Raw genomic sequence first — 20574 nt, 5'->3', positions numbered from 1 at the left:
TGATGAGATATTTTGTAAGACTTTGAAAGGCAGATGAAGTAAAGCAAAGTGTACACTCATGTTTTCTACTTTTGTGACTGGAGGCATCGTTCTCATTGTGAGACTTGCAGTATTCCCCCCTTTAATAGAGAAAAATTCTGTCTAGAAAAGCAGCAGTGTTAAAACCTACACCTGCTTTGAATGGACAGTTTAAACCCAGGCTTTTCTAATTTAACATCTTAAAGATGATACAGCAGTAGTTTTGTCCTCAGTTGATTGAGATGCGTGTAAATGTGACTTGTAAAAGGCTGTGATGCTATTTCACTATAAAACATTTATGCATTATTTTATGGTTAAAATCAATGAATCCGAATAGAAATCTTTCCATTTATACTGTGCTTTCTTAATTATGGCAGTGTCCACTCTACAATTGTTCATTATCCATTAGCTGAGAAATAAGTTGCCGTTGCCAAATGGAGTCGAGCACCAGCATTTACCATACTGTCCTCTTCCTTCTTGTGTCAGTTACGTACCTTCTGAATAGCAGCACAGGAGGAAAGCAGCCTTCAAAGAAGTGCTTCAGTCCCTTTCTCTGCACATAGACACGTGCAAATGTGAGGACAGCGTGGAGCCAGAGCCAGGAGACTGTACTGACAGCTCCGTGAGCTGGTCCATTCTTCCATGAATCCAGGCAGTGATAAAAAGTCAGAGTGTCTTTCCACTTCTGTACCAGGAAAGTCACATTAGTGGACATATTGTATGATCGGCATGGATCATACAGTACCGGTCATGTTCTTAATTTATAATACAGTTTTATTTTGGTCCAGGTGTTCTTGCTTACCACAAACTTCCCTTGTCCCTCTATGCAAGTTATTCATAGTCCCATGACTCTGACAGGAATTAGGGAGGCCTAGGAGGCTTTTTACTTCTCTGTCAGATTCTTTGTGTCATCTCTGGCTTAGGAGTTTGCAGGGAAAATGACATCAAAGACTCCAAGGCTCTCTGTGAAAGCAAAATAAAGTCTTTAGTATTACAACATTGAGTGATGCTGTATTATGTCAATAATACTAAGACAGCTCTGGAGAAAGTACTTTCATTTGTACATTTCCCAACTAAGATTAGAAAATGGTGAGGGCATTGCTTACTTAGGACCATGAGACTGAGCCTTAGGAGGCAAAGAAGAACAGGCAAAGGAGATCAGGGTGCTCTTCTCATACATTTCTGCTAAACACAAGGAGGAAAAAAATTTTCCCTCTACTTCTACTCTTTTTCGTGTAATAAATGCTTGCCAGCATTTACTTCTGTAGGTGATAAGTGTTCTCCACAAACACCAGATGTCACGGCTTAGGGAAACAAACATAGGTGATGGTGGCACATGGGATGGGAATTGAAGGGTTGTGGAGGGGAACAACTGGGAAAGAGCTATGGGAAAATACGGTGGGATTTGTTTTGTTTCGTTTTCCAGGAGGTTACATGGAAACAGAGGCAGCAGCACAGGAGTCTCTGGGATTGGGCAAGCTTGGAACTCAAGCAGAAAAGGACCGAAGACTAAAGAAAAAGTGAGTATCTTTTTCATGTGACTTTCATTGGCTCAAACTTGATTCGAATGTCAGGTTTTATGTTGATTTTACATAGACATGTAATGAGAAGCAAGACCATCTACTATGACAGTTTAGCGCTTAGTGTGTTTTTTTCCTGTGTAGAAGTTTTTAAAGCTGCATATAAAATGTAGGGAAAAATATGTAGAGTCTGTCAATTGTACAATATTGTTTCATTTGTGAAAGAACATAGATTTATGAGAAAGACACATTTTCTATTTTGGATTGTCATTAATTTCGTGCCTTTTGCCTTCTGCACAATTATTAAAAAGTAGGCAGGCATTTCATGACTCACTACATAGATATTTTTTTTTCAGAAGGGATAAAATTATTTTTCGTATTATCTATCAAACACATGATTATTTCTATCTATAGAAGTCAAAGGCTCCCTGTAAACCTTCACATCTTCACTTTCTTTTTGCCTGTCAGCAAATGGAAATCTAGCTTTTTGATCACACAAACTGTATAATAATTTAATGCTGTCTTTGGTGCACCTCCGTGTAAAACCAGTACACTGACTCATAGCAGCTGCCAGGAGCTAAGGAGAACTATTAAAATAAAGCTACAAACACAAAAGAAACCTCTTGGAAGCATCACAATTTCCGTGTAATTATAGGGTGTCAGAGAAAAAAGATTGTACTTAAAAATGACTTTGCAAATTCATTCTGAAAACAAACAGGTTTATTTTTCATCCATCCATAACTATTAATGTTAGTGCTATTATTTGGATTCTGAAAGCCTCATTTTTAAAATTTGTGGGGGGTTCAGGTTTCTTTCAATCTTTTAATGTTCCTTTGCGTAGTTTCAAGACAATTTGCAATTCTGATTCAAAGAATCTAGGGATAATATTTCAGCTTCTCTTTAAATTTATATGTAGAATATTTTTAATCACTACTTTCATAACAAGCTCCTGATGAAATAGAACTTTAAATGTACACATCCATGCAATGTGCAAATCTAAGCGTTCCATTTAAATCAGCCTCAATTTAAAAATTAAAGATAGAGTGGCAGTCATTGTGCTAGCTGAGAGAGACACGTTTTAAATTCAGTTAAGAGACTCACAATAACATTCACAGAAATATTGCAGTTGTTGAGTCTTGTCCCTGTATTTCTTATCTATACATTTTTATCACTCATTAGTCATTTAGAAATATTTGGATGTAAAGAGTATATTACTATGCTTTTTTATTAAATCTAGAAAGCATCTTTGAGATTGTCATTACCATTCGTAAAGATCATCATTGAATTTTCAGCAATCTATTTTTTTTAAGTCCCTATTTATCTTCCACCTCTGAGGACTGAAGGTACCACAGTACTGAAATCACTTTGAAAGGACAAATGTGTTCACTTTGTTCACTTTCTCATGTGTTTGTTCTTTAAACTACATACATGACATGACTGCTTCATATATGAGAGTGCCTACCAAGTTTGGGATCTGGAAATAGTAGGTGCACAGGTAATCTGTTAGTAGAGTTCTACCTAATCTCAGACAATTAGACTTTTCCATGCTTTTTCCTTTTCAAATCTTTCCTTTTTTTTGCCTGTGTCTGTCTGTCCTTGGTTCTTTATGGATTAGATATAGTCAAAATGTTCTCTGCAGGAAGGAAAGGAATCTTTCCTTTGTGACTATGGCTATTCATCTAGTCTGAACTATATACTATTTATCCTAAGTATGTGTTATATACCTATGTCATGAAGATGTTTAATTTTTTTCCCCTGTTCCTTTAGATTTGTCTGCCTTCATAGCTTCTTACTCTGAAATCCTTACACCTGCTTTTAAGATTCCTCTTCATTTACTATCAGAGAAAATTTAACATACATTGCTAGTTTATATATATATATATATATTACATAGTTGTAGAGGAACTGTAGTATGGGAAAAAGTAAGACTTTGTGTTAGAGATTTACATGAGGTTCTACTGAATTATGATAGTCATGAGGGTGCCAAGCTAGCAATAGGGAGTAAGAGAATAAACATTTCCGTGTAAAAAAATGCAGTCATGTATTTGCATGTCTTCCCTTTCAAAGTGTTAAGTTGAAACAGTCCAGAAAGTCATTTAAATGAAAAGTTTGTCTCAGTTGGTCAGATTCCTTTTTACCAACTCTTAACAACACATGACTTCCTCTGGAAGTAGAGCCTTCATATACATACAGTAGCTGCAAGATTACTTATCTGGGCAATGCGAATGAGAACAGTATGCTGTGTAACATTAAGGATGATAGTAAAACTGCTCCACAAACTCTTACAGAGACAGCGAGCCCATTCGCTGGAACAGAGAGAGCAAAGCACTTCACATTGTAATGATTTCTATGGCTAGTTTAGGTTAGGACCTAAAACCCCAAGAGAACCAGGCCCACCAAAAGCATAGTTAAGGGGTATGCTAAAGCAGGGAAGCAATCCTTTGTATTACATTTCAGGTCCGGGAGAGCTTTGCTTACGGTGGGTTTGTCACTTCCTTTAAAAAAAAAAAAAAAAAAATAAATCAAAACCCCACAAAAAACTTAAAAACAGTGATCCCAGAGTCAACTGCCTTTTCTATAAAGCAGGAATAATACCACATGCTGAACTTGTGTTTCTCTCTTACACACGTAAGTCAAGTGAAATGGCTTTCAGCCCTGTTAACAGCTCAACAAAATTCTCTTTCAATTCAATGGTAGTTCTGGTGCAGGAAAGCAAGGATTCTCCCCTTGACATAAGACCAGAGGTCTGATTCATCACTGTGATCAACACATGAGTACTGTGAACAGTACTCGTGTTTCACCAAAGTTTGCAATTAGCTTTGAGTTAGTAAATTAAAATTGGGTAGAAGTTATTATAAAAGGACAGATTCCTGTTAAAATGTTATCCGTGGTATTTCTTTCAGTTGAAAAATACCTTAACACGCTAAATTCTAATTTTGCTTTTTTGAATGTATTCAACTTCATCAGTAATTCAGCAAGGATGCCCTTACCCCAGGGATGAAGCAGCACGATGTTTCAAATTGTCAGCTGCTGCAGCCAGTAGGTACTAATGGTCCATCAGGTGTCCTGGCCACCTGCTCCCTAGCAGCGAGCATGTGCGTTGACCCTGCTCCAGCCTCGTGGAGTTACAAACACGCTGCAGTGTGTTATAGTATTTTAGCACAATTTATGTGCATAGATTAGATTACTGAAAAATACATTTCACTCTGAAAAGTTTCCTGAGAGAATATGATAATTCTGGAGACCAATTCTCTCTCTGGTAATTATAGTGTCATTAACCTAAATTTCAAAGTTTTCCTGATTCTTGCTTAGAAGATGCTATTTAGATGTAAAATTTCTTTCAGTTTCAATTGACTACTTAGGCATCGTTAAAATGTAATTAACAGTTTGTCTCAATGATATACTAGACACTTATTCATCCAACATTTGGTTATTACGGTAGATTTATTAGGAACAAGTCTTTCTCCTAAGGCATCAAAGAGAAATTAAGGAAGCTGTGTAGAATTTTTAAATTAGACCCAACGTGTTCCTAAAATCATCTGAAAAGATGAACTTAAGTTGCGTGACTTATTCATAGATGTCTACTGTCAGATATTAAAAATATGACAGCTCCAGTCAATATTAAAACTCTTCAAGTCTTACTATTTGTAAATTGAGCATACAGTCCTAGAAAACAAAAAAATGGATGTTGGGTATTTAGAGCGTTTAGGGTGTTATTCCACTGTTTAGTGAAAATAAGTGATGTTGGGGTGTGACAAAGAATAATGCACTGCTTTTTATTATGTAAACTAGCCTTTATATTCCAATTTGCTTGTTCTGTACAAAAGCTGTTAATATTTTTTATATAATGTCTTCTGCCTTTTGCCGGATCAGTAACTTCTTCAAGAAAACTCAGAGTTTAGAACTAAAAGTATTAATGGCACTGATACCCTCTATGCCACCATTACATTTGAGTCCCCTAATAATTCAAGCAATTTGCACTCATCTAAATCATAAATTTTATTTGGTTAAGATATACTTGCCAGAAGGCAGTCGTCACTAAAATGAAGAATTTCTCTTAGTATTTTTTTTTCTAGTGGTTAGCCAGTCTACCTTTGAAAAATGGTTATCTAATTTCCAATTCTGAGCTACCGTTTGTCCATGACTGTGTATACCCTATCCCAGCTGTTCATAAGATCATGCTCCATGGGTATTTTTGCATGATAACTTGACCTGGGCATTCACTCAGGGTTGTCATGATAGCCCAAACTAGGACCCAGTGTAGGAAGTTTCAGGTCAGTCCAGTTTCTATCACAACTCATAAAGGTTCACAGAGGTTTCATATACAGGCATAGTGGGGACAGTGCCTTCAAGTGGATTGCGGAAAAGCCCTGCTGTGCCAGGATGTGTACATATGCTTACATACGTGAATACAGCCTGGTAAAATCAAGACCTAAGTAATTCTTATATGTAAAATTGTGGTGTAAGAATAAATTCTTAGCATTCATTGCCTTATAATTAACCTTACAGAGAGAATCGCAATGCTGTTCTCAGCTGACTACAATGCCATACATGTTAAACAGCAGTAACTTCCACATGAACAAAAGAACATGTTGTATTAGTTGACTTTTCTTCCTTTCTACCTAGAAAAAAAAAGAATGATAAATGTTGATAAATTCTTTTGATAAATTTGACAAATTCCTAATAATCCTTCAGTCCTTTAGTTGGTTTTCATTTGTATACAGCCTTCAAAAACTGGGAGCATATAGAGAAATCGCAAAATATAGGCCTCACGTTGTGGTAATCCACATATAAATAAAATCAGTAAAAGAAAGTGGAACACTGGGACTTAGATTTGCCTGTGGAAAATGGAAGTTTTAGATCCCTGTCAACAAGTTACTTGAGAAAATGTCTAGGTAGACCTTTTTGTGGAATAAGAGTTTGGAATGCTGTAGTTATTTAGTTGCTTTTGAATCCACACAATGACTCTTTAATTAGGTTTTATGTGTGCAACTGCAATTAAAATTTGACATGCTGAATTTGTGACTTACAAATAATCACTGTCCTCTGCAGTATGCAAATAGCTGTTTCTAATGATTTTCTTAATTGCACACATTTTGAAAAAATGAATCCAATTGGATTAATTAAGGTCTTTTTCCGTGCCATCCACCTAATGTTCCTGTATACTTAACGCTTACCAAGCACCATTATATCCTAAACGTACATGATTTATTTTTTTTACAGTAGCTCTTAAGAATACTATGCCTTTTTTTTCCCCGATTTTTTATTCACGCAATCTTTAGGAAAAAAATCAAGTTTTGCATTTAATTTCTTCCGTTCTTACCTCATCTCTGAGAAACTACCTAATGTTGTTAGCTGTCCAACAGATCTTTAGTTCTTCCTTCCTTTCTAGCAAATACTACTGTGTTCAGTAGCTATTATGTTCTATTTTCTCATTCCAGTGGAGGAAGGAGAGGTATTCAGTGTTCTGACAAGCAGTTTAAGATTGTCTGCCGTGTCCACCATGGTTTTCTTTTGCCTGGATCGGTGTTGAATCCTTGAGACACATATAAAGATGGATTTTCTTTTTAAACTTAATTCTTCAGCAAACTTTTTTAACGTTTTCTGGAAGACCTTTTCAAATCGTTATCCAGTCAAAGCTTTTGCAATCTTAAAAATGTATCTTGCTATTACACTAGATACTTGGAGCCTTTTTAGCATTACAAATGTAGGGATATGCGGGTGTTTATCTTGCAGAGGATTATTAAACCTTAATCAGATTATTCTGAGGAAGAAGAAAATTATACAACAATTATATGCTATATCATATTTTTTAAAAAAATCTTGTGTTTTTAAAATCAGATTTTTATCATTTGGCAAGGGTTTTTTTTTTATTTTATTCTTTTCCTCATGAAAGATGAGGATATTTCTATCAACAAGTTGCAAGTTTTTAATCAAACAAAACCAGAACAAAGCCCCAGTCCCTGCCTTATCTACACATATAGGCTTATCTATTGCAGTTTGGAATTTCTGGATAAAGCGCCTACCTTCATGCATGCAGCTGGCTCTCTAAATTATTTTCTCCAGCAGATGCAAATATCCTGTCAGATTAACTGTAGAATTAGGGTTTAAGAGAAGAATGGATAAAAGACAGCAGAGGAAAACAAATTCTACATATCTTTTAGTTTAATATATGTCTAAAGGAAATCATTGTTTTCTTTCAATAAAATGGTGATAAAATGGTTGTCTTACAAAAAGGTGAAAGCTAGAATTCAAAGATCCAGTTTTTTATGCTGTATTTTATTATTGTATGGACAAGGTGCTCAGGAAGTGAAGGAATGTCCCTTGATCCTCTGCTTCTATAAGGGGGGAGACTGGAATGGCCTCCAGGTCCCATAAGTTATCCCCAAGAGTCTACAAACTGCAATTTATTAAAGCTGCCAGAAGATTACTCATATACCAATTAATCCCTGTTTATTTCTCTGTACCTATTCCCAAAGGAGTATTCAGGGGAATATGTAAGAAGTTGGAGGTCTGGTTCAATAGACCTGGAAGGACCAAAATGAAAAGCCTTTCCAGCAAAGGTGTTCAACTCAGACTTTACAGTTAGCTAAGTAGAAAATGAGCATGATGGAGATTTTGGCCCCAAAATCACAAATGCGTATTCGATTCTAATGGTATCAGATTTGGTAATTGTTTGAATAATTCTCTAGTCCTTTATTTATATTGCATGCCTTTGTTGACCTTTTCCTTAATTTTCCTTTCTTCTGTGTATAAATCTGTCTTTTGTTTCCATCTGCTTTTCTGTATCACACTTTCTCTTCTCTCTCCCTGCTGATCTCACACACACGAAAACAAAATTTAAGATCTGGAAACCAGCTCCCTCCTGAACTCACTGAAATGTCTGCAACCCTCTTCTTAATTAATCACAGCACAGGGTTTTCACCTCAAAGTTTTCTACAGCTATATCTACCAAGCATTTTTATATCTCAGTAAATCATTGGTTAATAGAAATATAATTTTCTGAGAAGTCGGGGTTTCATTCAGGCATATAATTTTCTTTTTATGATGGCAATTAAAGGTTGCTGAAGAAAGTTTATCATCAGCGATGGCATCCTGCTTTCTTCTACAGATACTGTTACCAATTATGTTGGCAAGAAGAGGTTGCCTAGAGGGCAAATCACTCATACCAGTATTGCTACTAGCCTAGTATTAGCATGACTGCTCAAATTAAAATACTACACGGCATGAATAACCGTTAAAAATGTTAGTCATCTATATGCATGAAATCTACATACTTTAAAAAAGAAAACCACCACAAAAACCCGAGTCTAGGTCATTCATGATTACTGTAAGATATTTTGCTAAAATGCTAGTAAAGTGCACATAGAAAAGTAAACCTTGGTTGTCTCTATAGTATTTTGCATAAATCCACAGGTTTGGGATTTTCAGGGCTTTTGGTGTTCCACAAAAATTGTTATGAAATTATTCAAGTCTGGGCAAATGTTTTGATTTGAAAATCTATTCCACGTTCACTGTGTTTACAGATCTTTGGCATGAATATGTGTTGTAGATGGTAGATATGCCATGCTGAGTGGTACCTAATAAATAGCCAACATCAGTTTAATGAAAATCTCATTTTCAAAGATGCATCTGTTCTTCACAAGAACATTTAACTTCTTTAAAGCATTCAAAGACCAGTTAGAAAGATTTCCATAGTTATACTGGTGGTATTATTTTATCTATCATATGATTTTTTTTTTTTTTTATGGACTACTATATGTTCATTAACATTTATGTGCTTTTTTTTCCATTCATCTCTCTCCATCTCATGAAAAGCATATCTGGGTAAGTTGAAACACCATGGCTGCTGAACATATGTATTTTCAGCACCATGTTTATTTTCTATGTTTTATTCTTATTTCTTTTTGCTTTTCTGTAAACCTTATGTAACAAGTCCATGCACAAAACTGACACAAATGAAAACTTTCAAAGTATTCAAAATAATGGTAAACCATGAGAGCATATTAACATATGGATTAAGTACTTGGAGATAACTACTGTCATTTTTTTTTAAATAAACACATTTTGGAAAAGCCCAGAATCACAAAGACACTTGAAAGTTTGAGTCGGTGAAAAAACAGTGAGAGTGAAGGCCTAGATTAACAAGTTCTGTTAAGGTATAAATTCTATTTAATTCAATAACAGGAGGCTCAGACTCGTAAACAATCTAGTAATCCAGAGTACACAATTTATTTTTTTCTGCTTGAGCCCTCATGCTGTGTAGTAGTACAATAATATTTCATTTGTGCATATAATTTTTCTATTTTCTTTTTCACCAGTTCATTTTTTTTATGTTTGGTTGGTTTTGGTTTTTTTTTTAAAATTGTTAACCTGATATCAAGTTTAAAATCTTCATCTCCTCGTTGATCTATCATACAAATGTTATTTTTTTCTTGAATAATTTTTGGAACTTAGGGAAAGATTTTCATCCGTTCACAGCACATATAAGCTATAACTTTCTAAAGGTGTAAGGATAAAAAACTCAAAGAGAACAAGGGTTACCACATTAATTTAGAATATGTGATTATTAAATGGCTTTATGAAAATAGACTTGCTAACATTTAATCAACCTGGGAACTCTGGGGATCTCTAATGTAGTACAGTACATACGAGATTGCAAGGACATGTATTATGCAAGTCTCTTTATTCCACAGGTGTTTTATGATTTTTTTAATAGTAGCTCTCAGCAGCTCTAATTTTTTAGGTTCTGTATTAAGCCTTCCTAAACAGGCTTCAAATAGCTTAATACATGTTTTCAGAAAAAAAAAGAGTGCTGGCCTTCATTTTTTGTACATTTAAAATGTACACCTATATAGAGTAGTTACAGCATTGTTAAATCTGCTTTGCTAATGTATTTTACCTGGGGTGCTGTTAAATTTAAAGTTATACTTCCTTGTTTTGTAGATTCAGAAACTTTAATTTATTAGTTGCATCTTGATTTCTGTATTTCAGTCGTTTTTCCCGAAAACTCCTTAAAGTTGGATACAAAACATTTTGTAAACAAAGAAAATTAAGTTTTACCTGTTGTTCTCAGTCTGACTGTTATATTAAGTATCAAAAAGGAGAAAGAATGAGGATTTCAAATTATTTAAAAGCCAGGTCACTTAAGTGCCAAAGTTGAAACAAGGCCTGACCTGACCTGACCTGACTAGTTTTTAACTAGTGCAGTCTTTAAGTCAGATGGATCCTTTCCGATTAAATTAAATCAGCATTATAAAGCAATATCAAGTCTGAGTCTCTCTTCTTTTTTTTTCTACTTCCTACTTTAAAATCACTTATAGTCTAGCAGAAAATAAATAGGTACAATGTAATTTGTTATTTTTTATTATACTTTTAATATCATTATTGATTTGTACAAATTCAACTACCTGATTTTGTCATACAATGACCTTAGCTGCAGGATTCTAGCCTCTCTTAAATATTTAGCAAAATTGAAATCCAGCTCAATTAATTAGAAATCCTCTCTCCTGAATTTTGCAGTCTTTGAACGTGAGTATGTTAGCTTTCAAGAGGCAGATGTGTTTAATCTTAACTTGAAATCAGAGAATTACTCAGATGAATGTAGCATATTTGGCCTATTGTTTCTGTCTATTTCTCTTCCAGAAACCAATCATGTATAGTATTTTGTTGCAAACTATACATTTTAGTATTTGTAATAATAATCGTGATAGTGTCAGTAATAATAATCAGAGGGTCTGCTAGGTAAACACTTCTATCTGGTATCTTTTTGAGAAAATGTCTATGAGTACAGGCCATTCATAGGATATAAATTGCCCGTTAGCCAAAATTTTTAATAGATTCTGCTTGTATTTTACTGAAGTGATTTGGCTCTTCACTTCACCAATTTATCTTACATTTATGATTACGTTTTAAATGAGAGACATTATAATATGCACAATATAATATCCCTGAGGACTTTTGATGTGAAGCCTACTAAAAATATCAGAGTAAATGTTATTATTTGCAGAAATATGAAGATCTGTGTTGAAACATTATTCAAGTTTCATCAAGAGAGTGTCTGGACTTTTTGTACTCCACAGAGTGTTTGCACTATGTGTATCAGAAATCCCTAAGCTGTTATGTCATTTTTGCTTCATGGTGGGGAGCCTCATCTTCGTAAAGAAAATTGAACATCACTGAAGGACACACTTTAAATCAAGGTCTTGTTAACTTCCCCCACAAAGTCTATTTAAAGATTATTCATTTTTTTAATAAATTTCATTGAGTTTTAACCAATGAGTTGGTGAGAGCTGCTGATACAGAGACAGCATTTTCCCTGTGAAAGGGAAGGATATACATAAAATAGAAAGTTAGCAGGATAACAACATAGTTCTGGTCTTATCGTTTCCCCCTTCCTTTTGCTCCCGTGTACCTCTGCTGTCCAGAGGGATATTGAAGCATTTACAGAGAGCTGTGCTCTCAGCACGGACAGTTTACGAGACAGTTGTGCTCTCAGCTTGGTAGGTTGATTTGGGCAGTTGTACCTGGCTCTCAGAAGAATGGTGCTAAAGAAAATGGCCCAATGCAGCCAATCCTTAGGAAGTAATGCTGTGGAAAATTAAACATCAGAAGTCAGTGCTAGGGAGGCAACCCTGCTTCTCTGACACACAACTCCACAACACAACATGACGTGATTTTTCTTTGGTTTCTTTGATAAGACAGTGAAGACAGCCCACTTTGAGGCACACAGGCAAATACAAGCATCTCTCAAATTTTGGATGAAAGCTAAACAGTTGATGTTAATGAAGTTTCCTGACTTTGCAAAATCAGACTAGGGGTAATGACACATTTTAAATAGCATATTGAATTTACTCCCGTAATGTCTCCAGGAAGAGGATTTTATTCGGTAATAATGTTATCTTTAAAAATATGGCTTTAATTTGGAATTCATTTCAGTGGTAGTAAGTGGTTTAAAGCCTTATCTGCAAAATAATAGCATTTATAGTAGTGCCTAATTAATGTCAGTTCTTCCTTATCAGCTTGTTTTCATATGTTGCCAAAAAAGTAAGTGAGCATGGAAATAATTACATTTTTAATTCCCTACCTATTTAACAATGCAAAGTGGACACTTTATAACATGTAGTACTCTTCTGACAAAGTCTTAGGAGGAGAAAATCCCCATGTTGCCCTGCAAAGCATCTTCCAAATTAGAGAAATGGTATAATGCTATTCACAATCCCCCATCCCTATCTTTGTAATGAAACGAAGAGGGAGTGATGAGCATTAGGGTATTCGTCTCTTCCTTCTGTGATCAGTTGTCTGTTTTTGTAAGGGAGATAGAACTGCAGTTGCCAATATTTGGCTTTGGGGACCTTCTGTTTTCAGGAAGCCAGTGACTATCCAACAAGGACAACAGTACATTCAGGCAGTTCTAAAATATTCAGATTATATTTCAAAATAAGCAGATCACCTGAGTAATATTTTCATATGATTTGCACTATCAATCAAAATGATACGTTTTTTTCTGCATGAAACTTTTAAATTATTTTGAAAGAATAGAGATGTTTTTATAGTACTAGTTCACATCAAAAAAATACAAGAGTTTTCTTTGACTGCCAACTAAAGAATATCTCTCTATCAAAAAATAGAAATTCTGGGTTTGGTTCTGGTTTAGAAATTGAAGGTTCAGGTTCTGCAGATCTCTTAATGTATATAAAAAGTAGTCAATTAATACTGTTTAAAAAGTAAAATATAATTTAAATTAACATTAATATTTGAGAGGTGTTTAAATGAAACATCTGAGGGAAGAAACTATAAGTTCTGAATCATAAAATTATTTTTAAGGGAAAGAAAAGTTGCAAAAATCCTTTTACTATTCTGCATCAATAAGTCAGGCACAGGCCTTTTGATGGCTGCATTCCCTCTGCATGGCCAAGTAAGGATTTTAACTTTATGTTAAAGTATTTTCAACCCAAAACACTTTACTTCTTCATGCCAAGACCCTTTGAATTATGTCTATCATACTGAAGTCTTTGGCTATAGCATATATATAAGGCTTTCCATTTCTGGCCTGGTCCCATTTTCTTCAGTGAAAATCAGTAGCCGCAACTGTATTTTCCTTTAGCTCTGTGATCCAGACTGTCTCTGAAGTAACAGAAATGCTTTCCTTCTCTGGAAGAGTGTATTTGTTTAAGAAGCACTGTAATAACACTAAGCCTCCACACCAAGCCTCAGGCTAGTTCAAATATTGCAAAGTTACAAAGGACTCCCTAGAAATATGTACTTTATAATTCCAGTATAAAGGAAGTAAGGTTTTCATGGAAGTGAGAACTTAAGGTGCCAATGTTCTGCAGGCGTCTTCATTCCTGAGGCCACACTGGGATTTAACAGCAAATCAAAGAAATAGGCCAAAATGTTTTTCCTGAATGATATCTCCTTGTAGACCACATGTGCTGTTCTCCTGCTTGGAGCAGGAGACTGTCACAAGCAAGGATGGCCAGTGGCCCTCAAAGCCATAATCTCCTTTTTTACTTATTGTGATAGCCAGCCCTGCTTTTTCAGCCATGATAGGCAAAGAGAACCATGGAATCATGGAACGGTTGGGGTTTGAAGTGGCCTTAAAGATCATCTAGTTCCAACCCCTCTGCCATGGGCAGGGACACCTCCCACTAGACCAGGTTGCTCAAAGCCCCATCCAACCTGGCCTTGAACACTTCCAGAGATGGGGCATCCACAACTTCTCTGGGCAACCTGTTCCAGTGTCTCACCACCCTCACAGGAAAGAATTTCTTCCTAATGTCTAATCTAAATCTTTCAGTTTAAAAATCATTGCTCCTCGTCCTATCACTGCAGCCACTGATAGACGGCCTCCCTGTCTTGCCTGTAGGCCTCCTTTAGGCAGTGGAAGGAGCTATAAGGTCTCCCCGGAGCCTTCTCTTCTCCAGGCTGAACAACCCCAACTCTCAGCCTGTCTTCATAGGAGAGGTGCTCCAGCCCTCGGATCATCTTCATGGCCCTCCTCTGGTTTCACTCTAACAGGTCCATGTCCTTCTTATGTTGGGGTCTCTAGAGCTGGACGCAGTACTCCAGGTTGGGTGCACCAGAGCAGAGTAGAGCGGGGGAATCACATCCTACGACCTGCTGGTCATGCTTCTTTTGATGCAGCCCAGGATACAGTTGGCTTTCTGGGCGCCAGGTGCACATTGCCAGCTCATGTTGAGCTTCTCATCCACCAATACCCCCAAGTTCTTCTCCTCAGTCCTGCTCTCAATCCATTCTCCACCCAGTGTGTATTTGTGCTTGGGATTGCCCTGACCCATGTGCAGAACCTTGCACTTGGCCTTGATGAACTTCATGAGGTTTGCACGGGCCCACCAGTCAAGCCTGTCCAGGTCCATCTGAATGGCATCCCTTCCCTCCAGTGTGTTGACTGTTCCACACAGCTTGGTGTAGTCCTCAAACTTGCTGAGGGTGCACTTGATCCCACTGTCCATTTCACCAACGAAGATGTTAAACAGCATCAGTCCCAATACTGACCCCTGAGGAACACCAGTCATCACTGGTCTCCACCTGGACATTGAGCCATTGACCGCAACTCTTTGAGTGCAACCATCCAGCCAATCCATCCACTGAGTGGTCTTTCCTCAGATCCGTGCCTCCTCAATTTAGAGACAAGGTTGTTGTGCAGGACAGTGTCAAATGGTTTGCGTAAATCCAGGTAGATGATGTCAGTTGCTCTTCCCTTATCTACCAATGCTGTAACCCCATCGTAGAAGGCTACCTAATTTGTCAGACGTGATTTGCCTTTAGTGAAGCCATGTTGGGTGTCATGGATCACCTCCTTATTTTCCTTGTCCCTTAGCATAATTTCCAGGAGAATCTGCTCCGTGATCTTGCCAGGCACAGAGGTGAGACTGATTCCCCAGGTCTTCCTTTATTCCCTTTTTAAAAGTGTGCGTTATGTTTGCCCTTTTCCAGTCAGTGGGAACTTCACTGGACTGCCACAAGTTCTCAAATATACCCCAGGTAAGGAAAAATCAGAGAGCAGGTTCATCCCAGGATGGTGTTCCGTGGGCCTTGCAACTGCAGATGGGACTGCCCCCTGAACTTGGGCTGGCTTTGGGAAAGGAGCAAGTGGTACAGGGTTTTGTGGGGTCCACGCTCTGCTATGGGACACCAGACCTGGCCAGGCAGGGAAGGGGCATCCCTGAAAGCTTGGATCTCCCTGAGGCCAGCCATGCCAGCTCGCAGCCCTGATGGCGGCAAGAGCCGTGCAGCCCTGTTGTGGCACCTGAGGCAGGTACAGCACTGCTGTAGCTTCGCACCTGCTGTAGCAGGCACCCCGTGGAACCAGCTCCGAGGGAAGGCTGCAACCCAAATACCTCATCCACAGGTAGCTGGGAGGTGACTGTGTCTGTCCATGCCTTAATTCTGCTTTCCTAAGTACCCAAGCATGTGTCTCTCTTGGCCTTCAATGTTTGTCTCCCTGTGAATATGGGATTGCTGCATCTCCTCCAGCTACTGAAGGTAACATTTGTGTACTCAGAGAGCAACTTCGTCTCATTTTACTGAGGATTTTGCTTCCATAGAAAGCAAGGATAGCTCAACAATGTCTTTGGACATCTGAGTGGCAAAGGATAAGGTATGCTGCAAAGGACGTGTGGGAGGAGAAGCTAGATAAACTTCAGTAATGCCATCAAGTATTTCTAGCGTTACATATTACTACAGCAGAAACATAGAAAGTGAAGCAGCTGTTTCTGTATTAATATTCAGAGCCAGGGATTTAAACACGTATGCAAAACCGGGTATTTGAGTTCCATTTTCTACTAAGGCCAAATTTGCTCGGTCTGTCCCCTTGGCAGTGCAAAAATCCCAAAAGGAGTACTCTTTACAAGTGAGATCACCCCATCACTTTTATCTGCTGTGATTTTGTAGTACATATATTTGAAAGGCTGCTAAGACAGTGAAGAATTGCCAAGGGATAACTGAACCACAAAGGCTATAGTAATAAAGGAGCGTAGAGCAAAATTGAAGCTGTAATTCCAAGATTTCCTTGTTATGTGGGAGTGTAAGCAAATTTTAATACTGCATTAGCATAGTCCCTGTCTAATTTTTTTTCACTATAGCTTGTTGCTGAAAGCATTCTTTTGTGTTTCACTCGGTAGGAGGCAGCTGAAAATAGGTTGTTAAATACCAGGAAAAAAAAGACTTTTGAAGGACTTCTTTTTCTATGCCACCACCACAGTGGGTTCTTTATTCCTGCTCTAGGAATACAGATGTCTGGTCAAATGGAGGAACATCTTTAATATAGAGCATTCTCCTGACAGTCTAGCTGACTGGCCTATACATAACTTTACCAAATATTTAATAGTGTTGTATTAAAATTGTATTTTAAGCTTCAAGAATGACGTTTTACGTAACACACTTATTACACTCCGGAGAAGTTGCAGATACAGGAGATGGATTGGTATCTGATTAACTCAATAGGGACATATCTAATAGTATACATGTATACGGATATGTATAAAATTGAGAAACCACGTCATTTCTGTAATTATAAAAATGTATACATCAGTAAACCACGTGGATTTCCTTTGTGTATAAGCAATAATAATAATAAAAATTAACGTGGAACTATTAAAGGTGCAACCAACTCTTAATTAACCATGAATGGCTTATTTAAGATACAGAATAGCCGTACTCCAGAGAGCCTAGAATTGTGCATAGCTGGTCCAGCAGGTTTAGTGTTTCAAACACAGATACCTCTCAGCCCCAGCTGCATTACATCCATGCTTAGCTCAGGTCTAGAAGTTGGCAATTTTGGGCCTTTCTGGGTCATTACCAGACCAGAGCTAAGCTGTTTTCAAGGAGGAATCCCCCAGTTTTCTCTCTTCACCAATGTCTTCTGTTATGTGGGTGATCCTTTTATAGAGAGTATCCCAATTCTATATTGCTTCAGCTAAGAACAGACAGAAACCTCGCGTTTTATGTTAGGTGTTTAAAAGGATGTCAAAATGCACCAAGAAAAAAAAAAAAAAAAAAAAAAGAAGAGTTGGGAATAGACTGAGGAATACATGAAAAAATTGGGAGGAGCTATATTGTTCTTAGAATCATAGAATGGTTTAAGTTGGAAGGGACCTTGAAGATCATCGAGTTCCAACCCCCCTGCCATAGACAGGGACACCTCCCACTAGACCAGGTTGCCCAAGGCCACCTCCAGCCTGGCCTTGAACACCTCCAGGGATGGGGCCTCAACAACTTCTCTGGGCAGCCTGTTCCAGTGCTTACCACCCTCAAAGTGAAAAATTTCTTCCTAATATTTAATCTAAACCTGCCCTCTTCCAGTTTAAAGCCATTCCCCCTCATCATATCACTATATGCCCTAGTAAAAAGTCCTTCCCCAGCTCTCCTGTAGGCCCCCTTTAGGTACTGGAAGGCCGCAATTAGATCTCCCGGGAGCCTTCTCTTCTCCAGGCTGAACAGCCCCAACTCTTTCAGCCTCTCCTCATAGGAGAGGTGCTCCAGCCCTCAGATCATCCTCGTGGCCCTCCTCTGGATGCGCTCCAACAGGTCCATGTCCTTCTTATGTTGGGGACTCCAGAGCTGGATGCAGTACTCCAGGTGGGGTCTCACAAGAGTGGCGTAGAGGGGCAGAATCACCTCCTTTGACCTGCTGACCACACTTCTGATGCAGCCCAGGATACGGTTGTTCATTGGTGTTTTCTGTGACTTTTCTATTCCTGTCATCATGCTTAACTGTTGTTACTCTGAACAAAAAGGCACAGTTACATTTATATTGTCCCTACATACATCTCTGCATATTTAACAATTTTTGTTTCATCTTTAGACATGAACTTCTGGAAGAAGCTCGAAGAAAGGGTTTGCCTTTTGCACAGTGGGATGGGCCAACAGTGGTTGCCTGGCTGGAGGTAAGTGTTGGCCATAACTTTGAAACATAAGTCACGTTTGTAGACTGCTTCTTTGTGCTCATCCTTAGAAATTCGGAGAGTGTTAAACTCTACTCTTCTTTCCCCTGTGCACTGTGCTGTAAGCACTAAGCAGATTTTTAGATTAGGTGGTGTAAATCAGAGACTAGAGCTGAAAGAAGTAAGACAGAATTACACAGGGGGACGAGGACAGGGAAAAAAGCCTATCAAATGCACTTAAACCCCAGATTTTTGAAACATTATAATTTTTCATTCTCTAGATATCTAGGAACTTCACAGATTCTATGCAGAATGATGTAATAAGGAGAAAACAAAAATTAGCTATGAAATTTTATTTGAGGTTAACACAGAAGCTACACCTTCAGAATTTTTAACAAATTTAAAGAATTTGTAACTTTCTGTCTTTTTAATGTACATTTTAAAATGTAATTTGAAAGGGCTGATTTACCTAGGTATCACTCAGAAGAGAAAAAAAATGTATTTCTCTCTACTTTCACCCAGTATGTGGGAGATCCAGGTTGAAATCTCTCTGATTTGACAGGCAGTGCCTTCATCTCTGAAATCTGATCTGCAAAGAGCTCTCCTTTATTTGGAGAGCCTAAATTAATGGATTTTGGAACCCATCCAGAGAACCTTTCAACAGAGCTGTCCATGAATTTTGAAAAAAAAAGCCAATGAATGTTTTAGGTGAAGGAACTATTCAAGAAATACTTACCCAGATGCTGAGGGGAGGAGAAGGCAGAAAGTAAGGATGTTCTTATACAAATACAGGGTTGCTTTTACATGACAAGTCTCTATCAGTTCAGTGGGGAGATACAAGCTCTTTGTTGGTTCAAGAAATAGGTGTCTATTCCTTGTCTGTACCAAGTGTCTCCACGTATTGCCACCTCTTCTCGTGTCTACTCTGGGTGTCATCCATAGATCATCAGATAGAATTTGTAGAGATTTTCCCTTGAATTAAAAAAAAAAGGTTCCAAAGCTTCAACAGGAGTATGTTCAGGGAATAAATGAAGGATGAGGCATGAAAGCAGCTAATGTCTAAAAAATTTCTGCTTCGTGTTGGAATTGCTGAAGGTACCTAACGAAAAAGATGAAATGAAAACTGCAGAAAGACAGTTCAAGCATTTGTGCATGACCTTGGAAAATAGATTGATGTCTTCCTTCCAGAAAACCATCTCTGTTGATATGGAACACTCATTAATTTGGCCGGTACCTGACTTTTTCATATGAATTTGAGGGTTCTGTAACCAGATTTGTGTCAGAAATATTCAAGATTACAGTCAAAGCTGATTTGCTGGAAAGGGGAATGAACATACAAAGGTCTGTACATTTCTGAATACTGAGAAAAATCTGCCCTTGATGTCCTCCAGGGTGATCCAAAATTTGAAGACATTTCTGACAAGTTAAGCCTTAATCTTTTTTTGCCTTGATTCTTAGCTGAAAAATAGGATATGCTTCCCACTGTCTCAGAGAGGGGCTGTGAAGAGAAGCTGATGTCTATGAACTTCTTGGGAAATATGATGAGAGTAGCACAGGAAAGCCCATGAGGACATTTATGTTGCAGTATTCAATGCAGATTGAATTCTGAGGGCAGAAGTACTGAATTTATTCAGTGAGCATCAGTGCATTCAGTCAGCAGATGGACACTGTGTGTTTCATACTTTCCTGGGGAAAATACAATATGTGACCCTTAGACTAAAAAATGAAATTAATATTAAAGGAGACAAAGGCCCAAATTAAAGAAATACGTGATCGCAGTTGTGACATTCCCAAACTTTTCAGAGCTTTGCTTTTCAGCCTTAGCATTTATTCTGGTCATTTGTATGTAGCACAGACATAGCTGAGAGATATTTTAGGAACTGTGGATTTTCTTAACTAATTCTGGAAAAGTATATCAATCTTGATATCTGGGTTCTCGCCCAAGAATAATTCCTGTGCCATCTTTTTAGAAACTGTTTTCATCTGACTGCATTTTCTGGTAGAGACAGCTGTTTGTTAAAGAACTAATTTACCTAATTTGTTAAAAAACTAATTTACCTAATGAGCAGCAAAAATTTGAATCTATTTCTGCAGGGTGAATAACTCTCAGTAGTTACGCTTTCCTGCTT

General features: G+C 37.6%; 1 protein-coding gene across 4 annotated transcripts in view; it reads left to right on the top strand.

The window, feature by feature from the left end:
- Positions 1–20574, top strand: part of PPFIA2 (PTPRF interacting protein alpha 2) — a gene marked incomplete at its 5' end in the record, with an annotated part of 340138 nt that overhangs the window by 305852 nt on the left and 13712 nt on the right. For all 4 annotated transcript variants that reach the window (XM_082485262.1, XM_082485261.1, XM_082485264.1 and 1 more), the window contains 2 exons: positions 1445–1538; positions 18367–18448. In XM_082485262.1, the coding sequence (XP_082341388.1) occupies positions 1445–1538; positions 18367–18448 (176 nt within the window). The remainder of the gene's footprint in view (positions 1–1444; positions 1539–18366; positions 18449–20574) is intronic.

This window comes from Vanellus vanellus (assembly GCF_965231255.1).
Source record: "Vanellus vanellus genome assembly, chromosome: 1".
Taxonomy (NCBI): Eukaryota; Metazoa; Chordata; class Aves; order Charadriiformes; family Charadriidae; genus Vanellus; species Vanellus vanellus.
Note: the sequence above shows the minus strand (reverse complement) of the source record. Positions and strands in the feature narration are given on the sequence as shown.